Here is a 17,340-nt window from a genome sequence, read left to right as displayed (position 1 = left end):
GGGGTTGAAGGGGGAGTAGGGCATCTGGAGAGTGATGATAGTGCGATTCAGGGGTTTGGAGCTCCCATTCAGAGCAGCTGTCTCACGCCGTAATAGGTGGCAGGCGGCCATGATCGTTGCCACATGGCCTATGTTGAGGCAGAGGATAAGAGTGATGGCAGTGAAGGATAGATCAGATAGAAGGTTGCGTGATGGGATGTTTCACTATGGTGCTTAGCGGAAGGTTTCTGTATCCGGCGGGCAAGTCGTCCCGGGTGAGACTTGGCGGGGTTGAGTGAAGTGACGCAGAAGGGACGAACCCCGTGATTCCAGCTCTGGTTGCACGATCGAAGGATTTCTGGCTGACACATGGAAGATCAAGGAACGAGAGTCAAAGCCTGTCAAGTCCTCCACTCTCCTTCCATTCTTCAAGCTTCGCGACGTTTCAAGTACAAGCTTTCATGGGGATGCGCTCTGTCGTACCTGGAATGACGTAGCTCTGCCTAACCACGACCAAGACCAAACCTTGCCGAATGCACATCTCCCGCTCCAACCCATCAACCTCCTAGTGCGCGAAATTTCCTCGCCGCGTTCTTGTACATACTGCTCTCGATTGTTGAAGAATGCTATAATTCCCCTCCTCGTCGCTCCTTACTGCTCACGTTGCATCTGCTTTTTCAAAGATCCTGGCTCTCCGGTGAAGCTATCCCACGCAAGGTGGTGCGGTTCTCCCACACACTCAACGATGGCCCCGAAGACAATGTTGTCCAGCGAAAAATATTTACTCCCTCTCAAGGATGATGGGAGCCCAGATGTCGCCGGAGGATATATTTACCTCACTCCCAAGAGCACTGCCCCGATCATTGTCAGATTCGCAATTGAAGGTACATCCTCAATCTGCAGACATGGCAGCCTTTGGGTGAATATCCCAGAGGAGGGCGCAGAGTTCCGGAGAGAGAAGTTTCGAGAGTTCAAGTAAGATATCTGCATTATAGATAGGGGCAAGACTGATAAGTCGCAGGCTTGAACCAGACTTCAATCGAACAATCGAGATCTCCGTCCCCATCCACGGCGCAGGCGCATTTGCCTTCTACACGACCTACACTCCTCTTCCCGACCTTTCCGAAACTACACAGAAACCCCTCGCACCTGCAAAGACAGAGACATTCTATATCGATGTTGCGCCACGACTCACTCTCGATGGAAGACAGATGCCCTTGGCGGCACTATCAATATTCTCGATCATCTCCAAGTTCATGGGCAAATACCCCAAGGATTGGGAGAAGCACCTTCGGGGCATCAGCGAGCGAGGCTACAATATGATTCACTTCACACCTTTACAACATAGAGGGCAGTCGAATTCCCCATATAGCATATACGATCAGCTGAGTTGGGATCCAGAATGCTTCCCAAACGGTGAGGCTGATATCGAGAAATTGGTACAGAACATGGAGACGCAATACGGTTTGTTAGGGCTGACGGATGTCGTTTTCAATCATACTGCGGACGACAGCTTATGGCTGCAAGAGCATCCCGAGGTGGGATACAACGTTTCGACGGCACCTTGGCTACGTTCTGCCTTGGAATTGGACACGGCTTTACTTGCGTACAGCAGTAATCTGTCGAAACTCGGCTTGGCTACCACTCTCAAGAGTGTGGATGACCTTATCAAGATTATGGATGGGATTAAGACTGAAGTTATTGCCAAACTCAGACTTTGGGAATACTATGTCATTGATATCGAACGTGATGCTGATGCTGCTATTGAAGCATGGGCAAACGGCGATATCAAGTTCCCTCACGGCGGCTTCGGTGGCGATGGTATTGGCGGTCTGGAGGCTATCAGAAATGCCACTCCCTTTGAAAAAGCACAGTTCTTAACGAAGAAGGGTTTATTGAACACGGACACAATGGGCGAGAGGTACAGGAGGCGAATAGACCCTCAAATTGGCGCTGCTCTGATCACTGCCATCTATGGTCGATTTGAAGGAGATGATTCCGACTCGGCCGATCGCGCTGTTGCTAGAAGCAAGTTCACCAGCATTTTGGACGAAGTTAACCTGCCGCTCTACAAAGAGTACGATGCAGACGTTGCGGAAATTCTCGAGCAGATTTTCAATCGGGTGAAATATGTCCGGCTTGACGACCATGGGCCGAAGCTTGGCCCAATTGACCAGAAAAACCCTCTCATTGAATCTTACTTCACGAGATTACCCAAGAATTCGATCACAGCAAAGCATAAGCAAGAGGATCTTGCATTGGTCAACAATGGTTGGATCTGGGCTGCTAATGCTTTGATTGATAATGCTGGTCCTAACTCTCGGGCTTACCTCCGTCGCGAAGTCATCGTGTGGGGTGACTGCGTGAAGTTACGATACGGCAGCGGGCCAGAAGACAGTCCGTATTTGTGGGAGCACATGGCCAAGTATACTCGTATGATGGCCAAGTATTTCCAAGGATTTCGCATTGACAATTGTCACTCGACTCCTCTACATGTGGCGGAATTTCTTCTAGACGAAGCAAGACGAGTCCGACCAGATCTCTTCGTGGTCGCCGAACTTTTCACCGGGTCCGAAGAGATGGATTATGTTTTCGTCAAACGTCTGGGAATTAGCTCCCTGATCAGAGAAGCCATGCAAGCGTGGGGGACTGGAGAACTCAGTCGACTGGTGCATCGCCATGGTGGCCGTCCCATCGGCAGCTTTGAAGTCGATGAGATTTCTGGAAATGAGCCGAAGAACACTCCGAACGGTACCACAAATAATCAAACCCAGCGCGAGATCATTCGCAAGATTAAGCAAACGCCAGTTCATGCCCTGTTCATGGATTGCACTCATGACAATGAAGTTCCAGCGCAGAAACGAGATGCTCGTGATACTCTCCCAAATGCGGCATTGGTCAACATGTGCGCTAGTGCGACTGGCAGTGTGATGGGTTACGATGAAGTCTATCCGAAACTGGTGGACCTCGTGCATGAGACAAGACTGTACACTTCGCCATCCTCAACGAAGCACGTCGAAGTTGGCGGCGGTGAGGGTGGTATTGGGGGTATCAAGAAACTCTTGAACCAGATCCATACTTTGATGGGGAAGGATGGGTATGATGAGACGCATATCCATCACGAGGATCAATATATCACCGTCCACCGAGTTCATCCTGAGTCTAGAAAGGGGTACTTCCTTATTGCTCACACAGCGTTCCCAGGATACGGGAACGGAAATGGTGGGCTCAGTCCTGTTCATCTCGGAGGTACCAAGGCTCGACACCTGGGCAGTTGGATGCTCGAGGTTGATATGAGCGACGAAGCCAAGAAGGCAGCCTTAGAGGACAAGAAGTTCTTGAGAGGTTTGCCGAGTAAAGTCATCGACCTGCCTGGAATTCGAATGGAGGCCAGACAAGACGAGACGGTGATTTCTGTCCGGGACAAGTTCCCTCCCGGAAGTATCGCTTTGTTTGAGACTTGGATTCCTGAAGCAGATCACACGACTAGTCTAGATACATACGTCACATCGGGAGGAAAGGCTGCATTTGCGCATGTTAGTCTCATTGATTTGAACTTCGTCTTGTACAGATGCGAAGCAGAGGAACTCGATGCGAGCGACGGAAAAGATGGAGTTTATGATATCCCAGGGCACGGCAAGCTTGTCTACGCTGGCCTTCAAGGCTTCTGGAGCATCTTGAAGGATATCATTGAGAACAATGATCTCGCTCATCCTCTTTGCCAACATTTACGGAATGGCCAGTGGCCTTTGGACTACATCTCCGGTCGCCTGGAACGGATATCCAAGAAAGACGGATTTGAAAATCTGATAAAGCCAGCGGCCTGGCTGAAAGACCGCTTCGATGCTATTCGGAAGCTGCCCAGCTTCTTACTACCTCGATACTTCGGTCTCGTAATCCGTACAGCCTACAACGCGGCCTGGAACCGTGGCCTTGACCTCATGAACGAAAATGTTCAGAAAGGCCAATGGTTCTTGAAGGACCTTGCGATGGTCAGCGTTCAACAAATTGGTTATGTCAAGTCTGCATCCTTGTATTCCAAGAAAGCTGTTCCGTCAATGGCAGCTGGCCTTCCTCATTTCGCAGTTGAGTGGGCACGATGCTGGGGCCGAGATGTTTTCATTTCCGCTCGTGGTTTGTGTCTTGGCACTGGTCGATATTCTGACTGCAAAGAGCATATTCTTGCTTTTGCTAGTGTGCTGAAGCACGGCATGGTCCCCAATCTTCTGTCAAGTGGCAGTAACCCTCGGTATAATGCTCGAGATGCAATTTGGTTCATGCTTCAAACGATCCAGGATTATACCAAGATTGTGCCCGGTGGTGTTGAGATCTTGAAGGAGAAGATTCCTCGAAGGTTCTTGCCTTATGACGATACTCACTTTGAGGCCAACGATCCTCGAGCATACTCGAAGTCTTCAACTCTTGAAGATATCATTCAAGAAGCGATGCAACGGCATGCAGCGGGCATGAAATTCCGCGAAGCCAATGCTGGCCCAGGTCTGGATATGCAGATGAACTCGAATGGGTTCAATCAGGAGATTAAGGTTGACTGGGAGACTGGCTTAATCTTTGGTGGAAACCAAGATAACTGTGGAACTTGGATGGACAAGATGGGTGAGTCAGGCCGTGCGAATAGCAAGGGGGTACCTGGAACTCCTAGAGATGGAGCTGCGATCGAAATCACAGGACTTCTCTACAGCACGCTCGTTTGGCTTTCCGAATTGCACAGAGAAGGCAAGTACAAATATACCGGCGTCAGCACCTCCACCGGGAATTCGGAACCCGTAACTTTCGATGATTGGGCCGCGAAGATCAAGGACAATTTTGAGCGCTGCTACTGGGTTCCAATGGAAGCCAAAGACGATTCCAAGTACGACATCAACACAAAGATCATCAACCGCCGGGGCATCTACAAAGACCTCTACAAGAGCGGAAAAGAGTACGAAGACTACCAACTCCGCGCCAACTTCCCCATCGCCATGACCGTCGCCCCCGACCTCTTCGTCCCCGCGCATGCTTTGCATGCCCTCACACTGGCCGACAAGGTCCTGCGCGGCCCCACTGGAATGGCGACCCTCGACCCCAAGGATCTCAATTATCGCCCTTATTACAATAATTCTGAAGATAGCACGGATTTTGCGACGAGCAAGGGACGGAACTACCATCAGGGACCGGAGTGGCTGTGGCCAACGGGCTTCTTCTTGAGAGCACTGTTGAAGTTTGATCTAATGCGGAGGAAGGGGCCGCAGGAGAGGACGGAGGCATTCCAGCAGATTACTAGACGACTCAAAGGTTGCAAAGAAGCTATTCAAAGCAGTCCGTGGGCTGGGCTTACTGAGCTGACAAATAAGAATGGGGAGTTTTGTGGGGATTCGGTGAGTTTTGAATTCCCAAAACGAGTGAGAGAGAGGGATTGCTAATTATGGTATAGTCCCCAACGCAGGCTTGGAGTGCGGGCTGCTTGATTGATCTTTATCATGATGCGGCGCAGTATAATGTTAGCCAATTGTCGGAGTCGAGTAATTGAGAGGAGGTGGACTGCATTCGGGATTACAGTGTCTAGAGAGACTGAAGAGTAAGAGGACACCGAAAGAAAGAATATGGATGAATGATTAATGAAAAATGAGGAATACAGTACACGAGGTGGGGTATTTTGATCTGGCGAGAACTCCAGAAGTGGAAGCGGAAGGATGAGAGGAATCAGAGCCAGAATCAGAGTGGTAAAGGAACAGGCACGAGGAGATGGTAGATAGAACTCATGAAAATAAACGGCTTTTGGAATGGTTACTATAATCGCTATTTTTGTCTGTTGATTGTGGGATGGTGAAGGAAGACAGGGGAGAGGGAAAGAGAAAAGGGGAGCCAAATCACATGCTCGCTTGCCTAGGAAAGTCAGATGACATCCCGCATGCAGCTATGCCTAAAGCCGCTCAGCCTCACATCCTCATCAGCTCTCAACTCATCCAAACTTCTCCCCTCCTGATCAAAATCACAATCAGACTCAGCTGTGTCTCCAGCCGGATTCCCATCTCAAACCTCAGTAATTCTTGGCCCAGCTCGCCTCCACCGTCACGAAGCCCATCTTCCCGCCCCATGATCGTCCGGAATCTCGCGGGGCTGCCTTGAGCTTTCTCACCACAGAAATGGCCGCAATCCTAACAACCAACCCAGAATTCACAACCCGCTACCTCCTCACCCTCCGCTCACCATGGGCCTTCATCCACCGCCTAGTCGACATCGCACTCCGCTTCGCGGCCCTCGGCTATGTCGACGAGGCCGTCGAACTCCTCGAGATGGCAGACGCCTACGTCCCCATCCCAGCCCGCTCAATTCATGACATAGGTCTCTATTTTGCATTCCAGGCTGCGGATTGGTGGCCGGATTTCACGCCCGATGAGGATATGGAGGACGAGGATTTGTTGAGGAGTCTAGATGTTTTGACTGTTAATACAAGTGTTGGGAAGTTGCTTCTGGATCAGCAGCCTGGTCCCCGGGATGTTGGGGAGGCGAGGGATAGGCGGGATTTAAGCCGCGTGCTGCAATTTTTGAAAGATAGAGAGGGGAGTTGGGAGGATAGGGAGGGATTTTTCACTGGGTCTGAGAAAAGGGAAGAGGAGGACGTTGGTGATGAAGGTTTACATCGCGGACCCGTGAAATCAAGGCTCACGATGACTTTCGACTCTGCGGTCCTTTTTGGGTTCCATCTTGCCATTAACAAGCTCGATGACCAGGAAGCGACAGAGACGTTGTGTGAGGTTATTGGAGGGGATTTGGAGCACTACCTTCCGAGGCTGGCGAGGTATAGATTCGTGTGGCGGGTCCTTGTTAGGGGGATCCTGGGGCCAAAAACCGAGGACGGCAAAAAAGAGGTGCAAGCAGAGTTCGAACGTCTCAAGGGCGTGGTGAAACGGCGGATGAAAAATGGCGTCGAGTTCCCGTTTCTGGACGACGGGATGAGAGATCTCGTCAAGATGCTTGATCAGAATACGAGGCGGCATGTGCAGTTCCTAGAAGATACTTCCAGTGACGAAGACGGGGAGGAAAAGTGGTCACCATCAATACCAATTTCTTCTATCCGCCACCCCGGCGCAAGCAAAAAGAGCATCGAGGAACTGGAACTGAGACTCGATGTCGAGTTACCAAGCGACTATAAGGAGTTCCTCAGCATAAGTGACGGCATGGATGGGATCTGGAACGGCCATTACCGACAACGCCTCCTTGCTCCCTCTTCCAAGATACACCACAAAAACCCCCCAAAACCAGATCCCGACTCTGCCCCCTTTTCGCAGCTCATACTCCTTTCTCTGATTCCGGGCATGGAGTTGCCAGAAAACTTCGGCGTTGTCTGGCCCATTTTAAAGCCGGAAGCTTGCTTGGTTATAGCCGGGGATAAGGAGGGTGGGGGAGAAGGGAGTTTGTGGTTAGTTCGCGCGTACGTGGTGCGGAAGGCGAGGAATCGGTTGATGAAGAGGATTGAGATGTTGAAGGAGGGAAATGATGGAGAGGAGCAGAAGAAGCAGAGGAGGTGGGTGGAGCGGCTTGTGGGGGATTATTTTGGCGGGTTGGAGGAGCTGGGGGAGTTGGGCGAGGGGGAGAAGTGGGAGAAGGAGGAGGGTGTGGATGTCATGCATTGGGCGGTCGTGTGTTGGGATGAGCGTGGGTTGCCTACAGAGGTTTGGAGCAGCTTTAGGGAGTGGATGGAGAATGCGGTGGTGAAGAGTGAGTTCCCGGACATTGTGTTGGAGAAGAGGGATTTGCGGAGTTGAGCGATGACGCTCTCGAGTGAACCAGCCACCTTTGGGCCGATTTTTAGGTCTGTGGAGCTTCTCAAGGTGTTGCCCGCTTTCTTCATGGCGGCGCTCAGGGGTGTGTCTCTACAGTATTTTTCAAGACGTCGACTTTAATATTGCCATTACGGCCACGTTGCCAATACACCTCACCCGCCAACCCTACCTAGCAACAACCCCATCTCCGACCCTCGGCGTAGCACTTGGTGAGAAATACCCGTGCAGCTCCCTCGCAGCCGCCTCTTGCTCTGCTTTCCCAGCCTCAGCCATTCCCACCCCTCCCGTTGCAGCAGGGCCAGGGGGAGCATAATACCCATAAACCTCCGACTGAGGAGCTGGTTGGTCGGCTGTGGGCTGTAGTTCATTCTCTGCTGCGGCAGCCTCACGTGCTGCAATGCGAGTTTTGCGGGTCCTGCAGCAGTAGATGCTTGGATATATTAGAGAAGAAGATGGCAGGGGATATGGCAAGAGGAGATTACACAAAGCCCATTCCGAGCAAGAAGATGATTATCAAGATTGCTAGCAGGACGAAGAAGAGGAGGGGGCCTGTTGCTCGATCAGTTGCTGCTTTCAAGGGTTATTGGATGGGAATACAGAGGGAAAGGTACTTGATGTCGGACCAGATGCTGGACTAGATTTGATATTGGTTGTGAGGGGTGTGGATGTTGCTGTTACAGTCGTGGGGGCAGGAGTCGCGGTTGCGGTTACAACTTGGGTGACTGTCTGGCTGCCGCCGAGATCGCGCTGAGACAGCGCCTTGAGGGGTAGACCGAGGGCCATAATATTGGTCTCTCTGTTTGAGAGAGGGGAAGAAAGAGACGGGGACAAGCGCGGAGAGTGAGGTTATCGTGAATGATGGAGAAGCGCATGTCTGTGCTACATGCCGGCCAATTCAAGATTTGGTCTCGTATGTTTTGCGGCGCAGCAACCCCCTTTTCCAGGGGTTCATTTGGCGACAATCGGGCCTGGTTACGTAAGTGGTGGACTTGGGAAACTAAGCTCTCAGTGGTCAGAAGCTAAATTATAGGCCCATCAGCTTAATTTCACGGCTGCTGGAAGAGGGGAATAGATTCTAGGGGCTTGGCGCCTATAACTCTAGCGATGACGGGCCTATGGGAAGTCAGGAAGCGCTCTCGTTTAGCAATATCACCCCTAAAATTTTAGCGAGCTGGAATCAGCTTGTGATGCCTACCAACCTGCCATGATTCCCGCAAGTCTACTCCTTTCATTGTTCCAGCCCTATGGTATACATTCAATTGAATGCTTCATTCGAAACCCCTTTGCTATGTTTTCAACTCCGCGCTGCTTCCAAAGTTCCAACACTTTTCTGTACCTCCAAATCAGTATTGCTTGCAATGTTTCAGCGTTATCACTTATAATTCACATCCCATTGGAATGCAACGCAGTTTAGAGTATTTTTTGACAGGGCAACTCATTCCTAATTTTGCTGTTGACTTGCTTAGATTCCCTTCTTTGAAATGTTGCCGCTTCCACAACGCTTTGCCTTTCTTTTCCTCCAGTGCCTCCACTCCCATCCTCTGGCTCACATCTCCTCAACTTAAAAATAGAATAACAAGGTTCCATAAGTTGTTCCCTCCTAAATTTCCTCCACCACATGAGTTCAGTTGACACACCTTCGAGGTGTTTCAACAAGCAATACACTATCCAAAGTCTTTACTCGAGATACAGCTACATGAGAGCGGTAGTGTTTACACATCCTCCTCAATACTTTATTTAGACATATCAAGCAAGCGGAAATCAGTATAGGAATGAATTCAACATCTCACAAATCACAAGATTGCTTGCACTAGTGCCCTAGACACTTTCAACGATCGAGTAAATCAAAGATTGTTATATTATTGAGTATTATTTTATTACCTATTCCATCATCAAACCTATTAATATCGAATCCATATCTCATATAGCCCCGTAAAATACAATCGATCTCAAGCAATATGCGGCACATTCGTCGCCCAGGTGGCGATATACGCACTTGGCGGTAAGAAACACAAGCACCTAAAAGTCTCTACAACCAAAAACAACCTACAAACCACATAACTCAACGGGATCAGAAAGACTGAAAAGAATTGAATCACAACCATGGTGTCATATATATACCCCGACGAGCCAGTATTAAAACTAAACAAGATTCTTATGACAACCCCGAAAACCAAACCCATCGTCGTACATAAGACAGCAGCGATTTTCCACAAAAGGCTTTCGACGGGCGTAGGGAAGACGAAATTCCATGCCGCGATGTGCACAGCACCGAAGACCGTGGTGCCGAGGAAAAGACCGAAGATGTCGCCTTGGGAGATACCGAGATCAGATATACCCATTATCCGATCTATCCAGGGGACGTCGCGGTTGTAGAGGTTGGGGATGGGTTTGCCAAGTGGCCATTTTCTAATCCTGTTGCTACCGGCTAGAGAGGTAACGAGTTGTTCTACTATCAATATTAAACCGCTAAAGAAGCTTTCTGCTGCGCCTCTATCTCTTTCTACAATTTCCATAGTGTCTTTAGGGAAAGGACCGGGGTAAGAGATGATTGTTATAGGCACTTGCACAGCCTTAGGCTTCTCCCAATTTATACCGTAAATTATAATAGCGCAAGTCGCGAACGCAAGGACGGAGACCTCTAGTTGTGAGATTGCAAGGGAGCGGAAGGCGCGGATGATGATCTGGATTACCATCCATGTTATTTGGACTACTGTAATGGCTCGCACAAGGCTATCGAATTTGGATTTGTCGTTTATTTCTTCTAGCGTAATATAGGGTAGCTTTGGCAGAAGGCCTTTTGAGCGAAGGAGGACGATATCTTGGGTTAGGAGGTGTATTAGGACGGGTTGGGAGGATGTATTGGCAGATAGACCGAGCTCGGCCGTTGATGGCTCTTTGCTCTCTGCTGGATTCTGCTCATGAGCATTAGGAGGGGCGAACGCAACATCAGAGTTTGATCTCCATTCCATTCTGCGGCGGAGTTTTGCTTTCCAGCCCGCTGTCTCTCTGGTTCGAGGTAGAGGCTTTTGTCGGGCTGTCCCGGTCCTGGGAAATGTTGTAGTTACAGCCCGTTCAGGTGCACTACTTCGAATGACAAACCCTCCCATATTTGCGAACAGCGAATGGGTTCTGGTCCATGGTACTCCATCCTGAGCTGCCCAGTCTTGTAGCTCCTCCAAATCCAGCTTGACCGCATTGAGATCCCCCACATTCTTGGCTAGCAGGATTTCTGGTGCGAGAACTGTGACCAACATCCATTTTGCGCTTGTCCACCCCCTTTTTATAGCCCACCATATAGTGCCCCATTTGCCTGGATTGCGGTCTTCTCGTTGTTCGGGGACATTGAGGTGCAGAACTGTCCATGTGCAGGTGATGATTGTGAAGAGACAGCTCCAGAGGATATCCATCGTACCTCTTGTGCCGTTAGCGGATACGAAGTTGGTCGAGTTCGTTGGGATAGAGCAGTTGGTTTCGAAGGTGGTGTATGCATATGTGAGGCTTGGGAAGAGGAGGATGACGAGGCTGCGCGCCATTGCGGAGAGATTCGGCGGCAGGTTGTGGTTATATATGGTGATAATTTAAGCGTATACAACGATTAAAGGAAGTTTCTATCGAGGGTGCATATGTTGTGAAGAGATTTGGGAGACGTGAGTGAGCATGTTGAGCTGAGAGATGCTTCGTCAACGAGGCTAGGGCACGATGCATGTGATTTGCCTTTTCTGGCACGTGATAGAAATGGAACCCATGGCGGGCGCCACGTCACGCGGGGGGGGGGGGGGGGGGGGGGGGGTTGGAGCTTAAGAAAAAGCTGCGCTTTTAATAAACCCCTATCCAGCTGAGCCTTCAGCTATATCGACAAAGCCAATATTCACCTCCTTTCAACCACCATATCGGTGACCACATGATTCAAGATTACTTGCAGAGAATCAAGAGATTAAGGGGTAAGGTAACTTCGATCTCGGCAAATATTCGCACGCGGAAAGGGCAAGGCTGAAGGTCTCTTCAGCGACCCGAGACTTGGAAGTTCCACAACTTGTAGAACATTTGGGACATGTGTTGAGATAACCCGTGTGTGGTCGTATTCAAAAGAGTGTGATTCACAGGCTACATGGATACATCGAAGACAGTTCCTTCCCCAGGCTTCGCATCCCTGTCTCGAACAACAACCTCTTATTCCAACATCACCACATTCATTACTCGAATATCCAAAGAGGTGGTGCGATCCAGCCGCGCAGCGCTCATCTAATCTTCTCCAAACTGAATCCTGGACCAGTACCTCTTATATATGTGCCTCGCAAAGTCCGCCCCTTTCTGGGACTTAGCGTCAGAATGGTGTTGTTTGCTGCTTCGTGTCCAGGCTTCGATCAAAACTAAGAGGCCAATCACAAATGCCGCTAATATGAAGACGACGATCGCAAATGCGAGTCCATCTTTCCAGACTGTGCTTGTCGTGGAGTTGATGCTGGTTGGAGGGGAGTGTTCTGAATGAGGTGAGACACCGGATTCTGGGTCTGCGTCGGCGTTGGTCATTGTTGATTGGATTAAAGGGGTGGAGATAGTTGGATAGATACAGGGTGCGGTGCGGTGTGTTGTAGTGTAGTGTGGTGTTGGGTGGATGGAGTCGAGGGAGGAGAATGGGTTTATATTCTCTGCGAGTCATCGAGGTCTCGGAAGCTGAAACAAGGACAATGAAATCCCCAAGTGTGTCTTCCTCAGATGATCTCCGGGGGGCGGATCATCTTTTCTTTTTAGAAGATGATGCCAGAGGCTGGAACATTTAGACGGAACAAAGAAAATTGTTTCAGTATCCTCAGACTTTGAGAGATACTCAAAACGAAGACCTCGCTGACGGTTGTTGGATTCTTCCTTGCCCCCTGCCAAGTCTTCGCTTTTGTGGTCTGAGAGCATCATGTTGGCGAGGGCGTGGACTCTTCTTTGGAGGGAGATCTTCTTTGAGCAGCTCTGCATCCAGTTGCTGCAAAGCGGCAGTCGTCAGTGGTCTGGAATTGATGGGACCCAGAATATATCCTGGCCCGTGCACATCAATATTGACAACTGCTGACCGCAAGGGGTCGTTTTGCCCTGATGTCGTAAATGCCCACCACTCTTCCGACTCCTCGAGGGTCTGGTACTATCACGGCCAAATATTAGCTCAACGATATCGAAGTTACCGGAGGAGCGGGAGGAGATTTTTACGTTCATAGCTTCTTGAACTACCCTATGAGCCCAGATTCCCCTTGTCCCACAAGAATGAGTGCGGCGGTAGGGCGGCCTCTCAGCGTCTCGATATAATTGCCAGACCGCAAGAGCCATCTTTCTATAGTTGTCGGGACTTGGTGGCCCCAGGCAAGAATTCAGTGGCCCAGATGGACAAAGCACTTTTGAAGCTTCTCCAAGTTGCGATTCATCTGGCACATCGTCGAGGAACACGCCTTGCAATCGATTCAAAAGGCTTTGGAACACTCGAGTAGAACAATTGTATCTCTGCTCAACAGACATTCCGTGTAAGAGGGCCAGAGATTGCTGGACAGGACGTAAATGAGGGAATCTTGTGCGTATCATCTGAGAGATGAATTCAAGCATATTCAGTAGCACATCCTGCTGTTGGATTTGTTGCCATGGCAACAAAATGTGATACAAGTATGGCAGAAACAGCAGAGTCCCTTTCTCCAGAAGGCCCTTGATGAGGCCGAAAGCCCTGTCAAAGTGTTCGAAGGCAACATTTACTTGGCCAGCATTAACCAGATTATGGCCGTCGGATAGGTTGTGATAGAAAGATTCCAAAGAGGTGATCTCGAAAATCTCTTGTTGTATTTTCCAATCTCGCCCTTCAAAACAGCTGTTGTAGTAGTCGCGACCACAATGTAAGAGTTGATCGAGTTGGCTGAGCTCTAGAGACTGGCGTAACACACCCCCCACCTGGTTTGGATCAGGTATCACCGTAATGCCAGAGCTGGATCGACAAAGATCGTTCTCGAAGGACTGGGTAGCAACAATACTAGAGACAGGGCGATCTCCGCTTTGAACTGGGATATTGGCCGGTTCAGGTGTGTGCCATTCAATGCGAGTCGTTGGCCGCGCGACATCGGCATCCTTCACGAGAGATCTCAGATCCCGAACGCCTTTCCTCCGGAAGTAATGCTGCACCTCATCAAAAGTGACCACACGACCCCGGATGAGGAACGCCGATTTCTTCCCCTGGGATTCCCTTTCAAGGGCAATCTTCACAGCATACAACATATCTGCCTGCTTGTGGTTCCGATCTAAATCCCATTTCTTGATGCGTTTCTTGAGCATGGCGGCCCTGGGAGTTGTCAACTCTTGAACCGCGAGAGAGATAGTCTAAGGGACGACTCACGTTGGTCGAAATGATTGCTGTCCAAGAACGGACCTGACGTTTTCAAGGGTCTTCCCTTCATCACGGTAGAGTTGCGTGATGAGGGGACGTTTCTGCTCCCATTCGTCTTTCGAATGCGACTGAGCAGGCGTCAAAGGAATGGACAGCGAAGTGCTAGGAGCGAAATCCATGATGAAAGCTCGTTTGGCTTGGAGTATAAATCTTGCAGAAATAATGATGATGATAGTTCGCTATTTCCAGCGGATGTAAGAGAGGTATATATGGGGGTTGTTGGCAAGGCTCTCGGAACCTTGATGGCACTCGCGATCCAATCGCTTGCGTGGCAAGAGATCCTGCCGCGCAAAAGTATCTTGCATAACGCCAAATTCCTCCCATAGGCCAGAGGACGTGAGGCTGCACCGTCGTGGCTGGCACTCGCCAATGAGATCAGTGTGGCTGCGTCTGGGATTTGGCACGAAGACTTAGCTCTTGCAAGGAAAGCAAAACTGCAGAGTTCAGACATCTGGGTGTCCTGTCAATTCCTGAAGTGATTAACGCATCATCAAATCAAACCATCCAAGCGCCAACGCTGCCCAAAGAAACCCCCCACCTTCTCGCTTCGAGCCCTCAAGGCTTCACAACATTCCCTCCCTCCACGGCCCCCTTCGCCATACTAACAAAGAACGTCCGACTCTTCACCAACCAAACCAACCAACTCGGGATCCACCAGCCAAACAGCTGTCCCACGCCCCCACTAGGTCCGGTGGGGACAAACTGCGTCTCCCCTATCCCCTTATACGTCTTCTGCGTAAACGGAATCTCCTTCCCTGCAGCCTTGGCAATATCAATCCCAATACTCGTGCAAACCGGCGAAATGCCGTTACCAGTCGAGACGATGCCCCCATCGCAGTAGTTCGCCACATCACCAACAGCATACACACCCTCGATCTTCGTCCTCAGGGTCAGGGGATCAACAATCACGTGCCCTCGAGTATCAACCCACGATGGAGGTAAGAACGTCGTATTTGGCGTGGGACCTGTAGCATCGATGAACACATCAACCGGTCTCATTGACCCATCCGAGAATCCCAGCGTCGTACCCCCTTCTTCATTCTTCTTCACAGACGTGACACGCAAATTGTGCAGCGTCTTGACCCCGAGAGTCTTCAAGTTCGACTCAGCTTGTGCGCTATTGTATGCAGTGAGCCGGATCAGAAGACGGGTTGTTCCGGAGAGCAAGGTGATGCTTTTGTTCGGGTAGTAAGAGCTGATTTCGCCTGCAGTTTCAACACCGACCGCGCCACCTCCTGAGATTAAGACTGATCGGGCGTTCTTCAAGGAGCCTCGGATGCGTGCGATCTCTGTTTTGGTGACGGAGTCGCTTTCGTTGATTTGCCAGAGCGGAGAAGCGTATGAGCTGCCTGTTGCGATGACGAGTGTCGAATAAACCACATCTTGGGTCTGATTTGTTGATGTTGTGATTGTTACGGTTCGTGATTTGGGGGTGAGAGCTGTTGCTTTTCCTTGGATGAATGTGATGGTCTTTTGATCGTATTTCGCAAATGCGGCGGCGATAGATAACCACACGCTTTCTGAAGGAATCAATTCCTCGCTGACGAGATGGCGCGGAGTTGCAACATTCCAGTAGAAGTCGGTGTTTGGAGACACAATTGTGATGTGATATAAAACATCCGGTGTCAGCTTTGAGAGCGGTGGGATTACGTGTCGAAGCAGATAATGGGCCGCGTTCACCCCTCCGTGATGGGCTCCTAGGATCACGATCTCGTGTGTCGTCGACATGGTGCTGGTTGAATTGAGTTTGAAATAGGTTTTTCAAGTAAGTTTGGGGAACAATGATGGAAGAAAACACAGAAGGGAGGTTGTTTTAAGATGTTAGACCGAGGTAGGGGGGCACGGAATGACACCTGCCGATGAGCTTTCAAACGGGTGACTACGCGGTCGATCTCAAACGCCACCATACAGAAAGAGTCCCGAAAAGGTGGCCCAAATTCGGGGCCTCGCGGTGCATCAACTGAAATAACCGGTAGATGAAGGAGAGAGCAAGCTGATTGGGATTGGCTCTTTTCCGAGCAAAAAGTTGGGGCTGAGAAAGCAGGCAATTTAGCCTTTTTAGTTGGCAGCCTGTGCAGGTGGATGCGGCGGGATGATGATGCGGGAAGGCGGGGGATGCGGCATACCTGCATGCAGAATCCGGCCACCACCTTCGGACCTGCGCTGGCACATCACTCGCTTCCGGCCCTCCGTATCACGGCCTTCCGCAACCACCGTAAAAAAAATTCAAATCACGAAGGAGGCGCTTTCATCGGAGAACGAGAGCGGGTTGGTGTTATGTTCCAGTGGACCTGAATGAATCCGACGAGGAGGTCCCTGCACAACATGCTGACAGCGATCGCCGGAGCTGCTGGTCCTCACTCGCCAGTTAGACCAGTTCTATATCGAGATAGCCATTGAGGGCCACTCGGTGAGAGTTGGCACCGTAAGCTTCGTACTGGTGTTGATGCGAGTTGATCATGCCTTGTCTGCTGAACAGGTTCCAGAAGTGTAGCGAAACATGAGAGCCGCGCCGTTCAAAGGGGCACATACATGTCTAATGTGACAAGCTTCGATGTACCGGTGATTTTTACCAGAATCCGGGGAATACACGGCTCACTGACTAGCGAATGACCCAGTGGAGTCCGGTACAATCACCTAATCCAAAAGGTCGACCACACTTCTCAGTATCTCACATGTCAAGTACCGGCGGGAAAGCTTCGTCGTTCGCTTCAAGCCCTCGGACCTCAGAAGTAATGACTTTCCGACTTCACTATGCCATCGCCGCCCCATGAGGAGTATGCTTCAGAACATTCATCAGACTCACTGATTAAGCCGTGTACTATACCTTTCGATGCCTCAAGATACTGGGACGAGTGCGGAACCTCGTACACAAGTGTCGAATTTTTGGACGGTCGGTGCAGTAGTTGGATGCGGCACACTCAAACCTCACCAACCTCACGCTTCATTTTCAAGCATGCCGAGATGGGTAGTTGTGGAAACTTTCCGAGAAGTCAAGTTGTCGATCTAGAAGAGACTGGAGGTACAACGGCACAGCCATATGTTTTGGTTCTCAAAATAGGTTCGCTCATACTTGGATATGATGGGAGAAACCGTGCTGCACATATTAAAGCCATCTTTCATCCGCGCCTGCTTCTTGCAAGGCACATACCTCATCCATGCCAC

General features: G+C 50.3%; 5 protein-coding genes across 5 annotated transcripts; 2 read left to right on the top strand and 3 right to left on the bottom strand.

Moving 5' to 3' along the window:
• Window positions 1-290: 290 nt before the first annotated feature.
• Window positions 291-5,931, top strand: K444DRAFT_258181 (glycoside hydrolase family 133 protein). Its single transcript, XM_024871378.1, has 4 exons — window positions 291-954; window positions 1,001-5,354; window positions 5,411-5,554; window positions 5,615-5,931. The coding sequence occupies exons 1-3, from the start codon at window positions 725-727 to the stop codon at window positions 5,504-5,506; spliced, it is 4,680 nt and encodes a 1,559-aa protein (XP_024729195.1). The 5' UTR covers window positions 291-724; the 3' UTR covers window positions 5,507-5,554; window positions 5,615-5,931.
• A 1-nt stretch (window position 5,932) lies between these two features.
• On the top strand, window positions 5,933-8,074 carry K444DRAFT_257991 (uncharacterized protein). Its single transcript, XM_024871376.1, has 2 exons — window positions 5,933-7,792; window positions 7,860-8,074. Exon 1 carries the CDS (start codon window positions 6,123-6,125, stop codon window positions 7,743-7,745), a length of 1,623 nt encoding a protein of 540 aa, XP_024729194.1. The 5' UTR covers window positions 5,933-6,122; the 3' UTR covers window positions 7,746-7,792; window positions 7,860-8,074.
• A 1,525-nt stretch (window positions 8,075-9,599) lies between these two features.
• K444DRAFT_621425 (uncharacterized protein) lies at window positions 9,600-11,418 on the bottom strand. The gene has a single exon (XM_024881907.1). The coding sequence runs from the start codon at window positions 11,297-11,299 to the stop codon at window positions 9,713-9,715; it is 1,587 nt and encodes a 528-aa protein (XP_024729193.1). The 5' UTR covers window positions 11,300-11,418; the 3' UTR covers window positions 9,600-9,712.
• A 738-nt stretch (window positions 11,419-12,156) lies between these two features.
• K444DRAFT_621423 (uncharacterized protein) lies at window positions 12,157-14,620 on the bottom strand. The gene is made up of 3 exons (XM_024881906.1): window positions 14,125-14,620; window positions 12,963-14,070; window positions 12,157-12,897 (listed from the first exon to the last, which is right to left on the bottom strand). Exons 1-3 carry the CDS (start codon window positions 14,292-14,294, stop codon window positions 12,595-12,597), a joined length of 1,581 nt encoding a protein of 526 aa, XP_024729192.1. The 5' UTR covers window positions 14,295-14,620; the 3' UTR covers window positions 12,157-12,594.
• A 96-nt stretch (window positions 14,621-14,716) lies between these two features.
• On the bottom strand, window positions 14,717-16,218 carry K444DRAFT_621422 (FAD/NAD(P)-binding domain-containing protein). The gene has a single exon (XM_024881905.1). The coding sequence runs from the start codon at window positions 15,901-15,903 to the stop codon at window positions 14,731-14,733; it is 1,173 nt and encodes a 390-aa protein (XP_024729191.1). The 5' UTR covers window positions 15,904-16,218; the 3' UTR covers window positions 14,717-14,730.
• Window positions 16,219-17,340: the final 1,122 nt, after the last annotated feature.

Source organism: Hyaloscypha bicolor (genome assembly GCF_002865645.1).
Source record: "Hyaloscypha bicolor E unplaced genomic scaffold K444scaffold_182, whole genome shotgun sequence".
NCBI classification, from domain to species: Eukaryota; Fungi; Ascomycota; class Leotiomycetes; order Helotiales; family Hyaloscyphaceae; genus Hyaloscypha; species Hyaloscypha bicolor.
The sequence above is the reverse complement of the archived record's forward strand: the minus strand, read 5'-3'. Positions and strand labels throughout refer to the sequence as shown.